The following is a 6,692-nucleotide window of genomic DNA, read 5'->3' on the forward strand; positions in this document are numbered from 1 at the left end:
ATTAGTTGGTTCACACAGAATTGGAGAATGTGTATTCATAGGCATGCACTTTGTAAATCTTGCATGCACAGAGAGAGAGAGAGAGAGAGAGAGAGAGAGAGAGAGAGAGAGAGAGAGAGAGAGAGAGAGAGAGAGAGAGAGAGAGAGAGAGAGAGAGAGAGAGAGAGAGAGAGAGAGAGAGAGAGAGAGAGAGAGAGAGAGAGAGAGAGAGAGAGAATTTATCTCATATATATAAAAAAACATGAGTGATTTCCTCTGTTCCAGTAAAACCCTTAGGCCACTACACTACACACCCACACCCTCCCTGCAGACTAAATCTAACCCAATGAATTACATTACTGAGGCCTTGGTCACATCAACAACCCATTCCATACACATTTCATATTTCACTTTTCATGTGTTTATATTAATTTCATACTTATATAAAAACATAAATGTTCATTTCTGATTCTCAAAACAACACACCCTGAGAGCTTGTTGGTTCCTTTAAAAGACATCCTCCGTAGTGTATGAGTTTATGACAGAGGCCGGACAGCTGGACGAACTGCCTTCACACACTACAAGTTCTAGAACACAGAGAACTCTGGGAACACATTCTACTGCACATGCTCCTGCCCACTTTGTGTCATTGCAGTGGACCGTACCAGTTGATCATGGACACACTCTGTCCTTGTAGTTCATAGTGGCCAGTCACAAGACTACAGGTAATGGCTTTGGGTAGCAGTTACCCAGCCAGCCAATAGAATCAACAGAGTGTAACCTTCCTTTCATTCTATATTTACATTTTAGTCATTTAGCAGACGCTCTTAACCAGAGCCAATTACAGAGGAACAACAAGAGCAGTGTGATACTGTCATTTGAGCAACATGTCCTCATGACTGATGGCCCTGTTTTGTGCCAATCGCTAAACAAGCTGTAAAGGTGTTTGCTTTTTCTCAGACAGATTGCATTACCTTCCTCCTCTTCCACTGCCCCTCAATGTGTACATCAGAGCACGTTCATCTATTCCAGAATTACTAAGTTCAGCATTTTTCTTATCAGATCGAACAAAATGTTCAACAAAGGACAGACTCAAAACTTTGTCTGTGGTTCCCTGCACAGGTAAACTAAAATCTGTCTTTAAATTACATCCAGTAAGTCCTCTTGGTGTCTCTACACAGTATCTTCTCTAGAAGATCGTCCCTTTGGTGTCTCTACACAGTATCTACTCTAGAAGAACGTCCCCTTGGTGTCTCTACACAGTATCCACTCTAGAAGAACGTCCCCTTTGTGTCTCTACACATTATACACTCTAGAAGAATGTCCCCTTGGTTTCTCTACACAGTATCCACTCTAGAAGAACATCCCCTTGGTTTCTCTACACAGTATCCACTCTAGAAGAATGTCCCCTTGGTGTCTCTGCACAGTATCTACTCTAGAAGAACGTCACCGTGGTGTCTCTATACAGTATCTACTCTAGAAGAACGTCACCGTGGTGTCTCTGCACAGTATCTACTCTAGAAGAACGTCCCCTTGGTGTCTCTGCACAGTATCTACTCTACAAGAACGTCCCATTGGTGTCTCTGCACAGTATCTACTCTACAAGAACGTCCCATTGGTGTCTCTACACAGTATCTACTCTAGAATAAACGTCCCATTGGTGTCTCTACACAGTATCTACTCTAGAATAAACGTCCCCTTGGTGTCTCTACACAGTGGCCGTGTACGAATACCAATACTTACGTCCTAAATAGTAGGCCATTTGACGACGCAATAAAAGAAAGTTTAATAGAATGCAACATTTCAAAAATCGAGTATACTTCAATTAAATGCCATGATGTAACGTTCAAATGTAGGCTAAAGGTGGTTTACGGTCAGTCTATTGACATGTCTGTAGAAAATTGTCGTAGCGACAGCATGAGCATTCTATTGTCGTCCAACATCAAACTTGTCGGTTGTCGTTATGAAAAAGAAAATCAGCAGCCCGGTGCACCATATAGCATACAGTTCCTTCCCTATTTTATCACCAATAAACCCATCAGTTTAAAAATGAATTCAGTAAATGTCAAGCTAGCAAGCAAGGTAACTAAAAGCAATTTTCTAAACAATGTTTTGATTCATTGGTAGCTGGCTAGCCAGTTCAAATAATGACCAGAGTATAGCTGACAATGTCTTAAAGGTGCAATATGCAGAAATTGCTCCTCCATTTCCTGGTTGCTAAGATTTGAATAGTTTGCCTAATTTCAGTTTCAGTGGCAAAACAAGCAATGTAGAGAATCATGTAACATCTGTATCCACTCTACAAGAACACCCACTTGATGTCCTTACACAGTATCCACTCTACAAGAACATCCACTTGATGTCCTTACACAGTATCCACTCTACAAGAACATTCACTTGATGTCCTTACACAGTATCCACTCTACAAGAACATCCCCTTGATGTCCTTACACAGTAAACACTCTACATGAACATCCACTTGATGTCCTTACATAGTATCCACTCTACAAGAACACCCCCTTGATGTCCTTACACAGTAAACACTCTACATGAACATCCACTTGATGTCCTTACACAGTATCCACTCTACAAGAACATCCACTTGATGTCCTTACATAGTGTCCACACTAGAAGAACGTCCCCTTGGTTTCCCTACAGAGGATCTTCTTGAAGGCCTTCCTGAAGTCCTGGTTGAAGATGGTGTATATGACGGGATTCAGACAGGAGTTGCAGTAGCCGATCCAGAAGAAGAACGTGAAGAGGGGAGCAGGGACCAAGCAGGTCTCAGGAAAGATGGCCTTCAGCGAGTAGGAGAAGAAGAAAGGGAACCAACAGATGACAAACACTCCAATCACCACGGCCAGGACAAAGGTGAAGCGCTTCTCTCGGTTTACCATGGCCCTGCGCCGAGACATGGGAGTGGCCTGTGGCTTCACCGGCCTATCAGAGGCCAGCACTGTACCTGTGGGTGTGGCTACAGTATTTTTGAACTTGTGAGAGGTCAGAGAAGAGGGAGGTGCTCCTCCAGACTTTGATCCTCCATTATTCTTAACTGTCCCTTTCCCTCCCCCTCTCCCTCCCTTTCCTCTTCCCCCCGTCTCTGCCTCGGAGCCAGAGCTGAAGCTGTCATCATTGGGGGTGTCTCTATGGTTCTCCTCCTGTCTCTTACCCTGTCTGTGGGTCTCCTCATGTTTGCTATCTGGAGAGAGGAGTGTGAGGGAGAGAGCTACGGTGGGTGAGGTAGGCCGGGGTGAGGTGGGGACAGGATTTGGTAAAGACGTCTGGGGTTGACTCTTCGCCTGGGTCTCACACTGGGGAGGAGGAGACGAGGGGGAGGAGACAGGGAGACTCTTCAGAGGTACGGCGTCCGTAGATTGTCTGTCTGCTTTCCCTCCCTCCCCTTTGTGGTTCTGTGGTTGGCTGAGAGGCTTGGGTTGGGGGATGATGACAGGCCCCGGTGCGGGAGGTGTGGGGTTGCTAGGAGGGTTGCTAGACATGTTGCCAGGGTTTTTGTTAGGGTTGGGTTTCTCCCCTGGCAGACATCTTGTGTGTTGCTTGGCAATCTGGTAGATCCTGATGTAGACCCCGATCATGATGAGACACGGGGCGAAGAACGATCCAATGGTGGAGTAGAGAATATACCAACGCTCGTTGTTCAGCTCACACACCTCCACCCCTCCCTTGCTCTTATCCAGGGAGAGGAGAGGAGGGAAGGAGATGACGGCCGAGAGAAGCCAGACAACCACGATGGCCGCCTTGATGTGTGCTGGCGTCCGTTGGATGCCATAGGACACGGGCCGGGAGATGGACAGGTAGCGGTCCAATGAGATGGCACACAGGTGGGCAATGGAGGACGTGCAGAAGAAGACGTCCAACGCCAGGTAGATCTCACACCACAGTGAGCGGAACGCCCAGTAACCCTGCAGCTCATTGGCCAGTGAGAAGGGGATGATGAGGGTAGCGACTAGGATGTCGGCTGCGGCCAGGGAGACAAGGAAAAGGTTCTGTGGGCCATGGAGTGAGCGTGAGGTGAGCACTGCAATGATGACCAAGATGTTGCCGACGATGGTGAGGATCATCATGAGGGTGATCGCCATTGCGAATAACGCAGTGGCCTCTGGGGAATAGGGTGGGATTCGCAGTGCTGTCTGGTTGTAGGGGGCAGATCCGGTGGTGACACTGAGGTTCAGGTTGGTAATCACATTTACCCCTGGCGCTGACAGGCATGTAACTTTTGGGGCCGCAGCCATGGCGACGCCAGCAGGAGCACATAGATTGGAGAAAATTCAGAAACTCACGGGGACCATGAAGTATGTTTGGAGTGAGTGAAAGTGAAGGTGAAAAAATGTATATATAGGTTTCTGTTATCTGCTACCTTAATCCCTTGAGGAAAACTCGTTGTCCAGTGAGAGTGCAGCAAAGAGTGGGGCTCTAACGCAGAAACAGAGACATGGCTGATGGGCTCAAGAGGCATCCATCCCCTTAGAACTTTACGCACGAGATGATTGAATTAAAATGAGAGAAAGAGAAAAAGCGTGTGCTGCTTTGTCAAATACACTGACAAGTTGTCCAGTGTAAAACAGATCATTTTACTCCTCCAGTCACGCACTCTCTTTTCATGTCTCTTTTCAACACTCAGGTGAGTAAAGATCCACGAAATGGTTATTGGATATTCAATGAAAGAAAAATAAATAATAATCTCATCCAATCATTCAATGAAATGAATAAACATATTTGAACTCACACACACTCCGCTGATGCTTGGATAGTTATTCTTCTGGGGGAAATTATTAATTGCTTCAACAAATGCTGAAAAAATGTGTCATTCAAACATAGTCCTTCGAACAGTAATAGTCATTCAGGCAATCCATAAACCGTGCTCGATGTAAATTAAATTCACTGAAGTAAAACATTCATAATTATACCATGAAATCGGAACACCCGTAATCCCAGCAGCGTAATGATGTCAGTCATGGCCCAGAGACGCAGCGTAATGATGCCAGTCATGGCCCAGAGACGCACGGGTTGATACTTGAGCGGATAAAATGAATTTTTAAAAGTTGCTATTCATATTCGTATAGTAACCATATAACGCAATAGCGGCGACTTCAGTTTAAAGACGTAAAAAGTAATCCAACAATCTGCGTTCCTCAGCTTCCATCTGTCCAAAAGTGGCGAAACGAGACCCGCACTGAGCTGTCATCGTCAACAGATAAGGGATGGGTCCGAGAAGACTTCAGCCACAAACATCAAAATAGTTCATTCAATTGTAGAATAAAAACATAACATATTCCTTCATTTTTCTTTCGTGGTGTTTGATAGGATATATGCTTTATAGTTAATTTGAGTGCTGTCAAAGTCGTTTAACTAAAAAGGGTAATGTCAACACTTCACTGATTACATGGTGATAATGTCATATCTATTATCACCATGATACTGATTTATTCCTCTATTGTTTTTTCCAGTTTCTGATTGTGCGCAACTCGACTAGGTCCACTTTCTATCCATGACTCACGGATAACAACGTCCTTTCCCCTTCAATAGTGGTTGAATAATGGCCATCTGTTGCACATCCCGTTTGTTGTTTAGATCTTGTTCTGTTTTGTAGCGATAGTAGCAGGTTACTTTTCCTTTGACAAAGACCCACTAGCTCGGCGTCCTGTCCGACTGAGCCCCGTTAACGGCCCGGGTCGGGTAAATAACCGCGCCTCGCTCTCAGCCCCGGGAGTGACATCACGCAGCGTAAGGCAGCGGACCCTCTGACGGTCACGGAGACATACTAACTCAGTACACTCCACACTAACAGTCACTATACACACACACGCCTACGATGCTAATTCAACTCATTCAAACTCTATTCAAAGTGCATTTCAATAAACTCCAACAGACACAACGCATTACTACAAGCCAGTATCCAAACACATCGTCAAAACCAGTACAAGACAGACAGCCTATTGAGGTGAATAGACGTGATAGCTGGCTGATGTAACGGGCAGGCAGAACCATTCGTCGTTTACTGGACCAGGACATGAGCAATTGACAACAAAGAGAAGACACACACACGGTCTTGGGTAAGGATAGTTTATATTCAAAGAGCAATGATACAATGTAGTGCCGGGGAACTCTGTAAGCATGAAGCACGAAGACAATGACCATGGCAAATTTCCCCTAAGGGACAAAATAATGAATATACCTCACAAAGTAAAATCATTTTTAAATATACATAAATTATAGGCCTAAATTATAAATCCCGTAGACATCTCTCCTCAAATTTCGTAATGATAGACAATAATATTGGTTATTATGCTAAATAAACTCAAATGTAACCTATAAGGTACCACCAGGCACCTGTTCAATTTTCCTTCTGCCCGTCTGTTTTTATGCTGGTGCTCCTCTGCCTCTTAGTGGCGGCAGCAGGCTCCTGCAGCCTCGGAGACAGCGTGGAAGACGGGATTCCAGCAGGCTCCTACAGCCTCGGAGACAGTGTGGAAGACGGGATTCCAGCAGGCTCCTACAGCCTCGGAGACAGTGTGGAAGACGGGATTCCAGCAGGCTCCTACAGCCTCGGAGACAGCGTGGAAGACGGGATTCCAGCAGGCTCCTGCAGCCTCGGAGACAGCGTGGAAGACGGGATTCCAGCGGGATCTCATATACTATATGTAACATAGTAAAAGTAAAACCGGGACAACCAACTTAGTATGATATGTTAAGTT

At 45.3% G+C, this 6,692-nt stretch overlaps 1 protein-coding gene across 1 annotated transcript; it reads right to left on the bottom strand.

The window, feature by feature from the left end:
- Nucleotides 1-1,740: 1,740 nt before the first annotated feature.
- LOC129818085 (alpha-2B adrenergic receptor-like) lies at nucleotides 1,741-6,004 on the bottom strand. The gene has a single exon (XM_055873645.1). It carries the CDS (start codon nucleotides 4,227-4,229, stop codon nucleotides 2,607-2,609), a length of 1,623 nt encoding a protein of 540 aa, XP_055729620.1. The 5' UTR covers nucleotides 4,230-6,004; the 3' UTR covers nucleotides 1,741-2,606.
- Between the last annotated feature and the right edge of the window lie 688 nt (nucleotides 6,005-6,692).

This window comes from Salvelinus fontinalis, chromosome 21, assembly GCF_029448725.1.
Source record: "Salvelinus fontinalis isolate EN_2023a chromosome 21, ASM2944872v1, whole genome shotgun sequence".
Taxonomy (NCBI): domain Eukaryota; kingdom Metazoa; phylum Chordata; class Actinopteri; order Salmoniformes; family Salmonidae; genus Salvelinus; species Salvelinus fontinalis.

Coding starts and splice junctions, on each gene's coding strand:
- LOC129818085 (XM_055873645.1), bottom strand. CDS start 4,229: ATGGCTGCGGCCCCAAAAGTTACATGCCTGTCAGCGCCAGGGGTAAAT.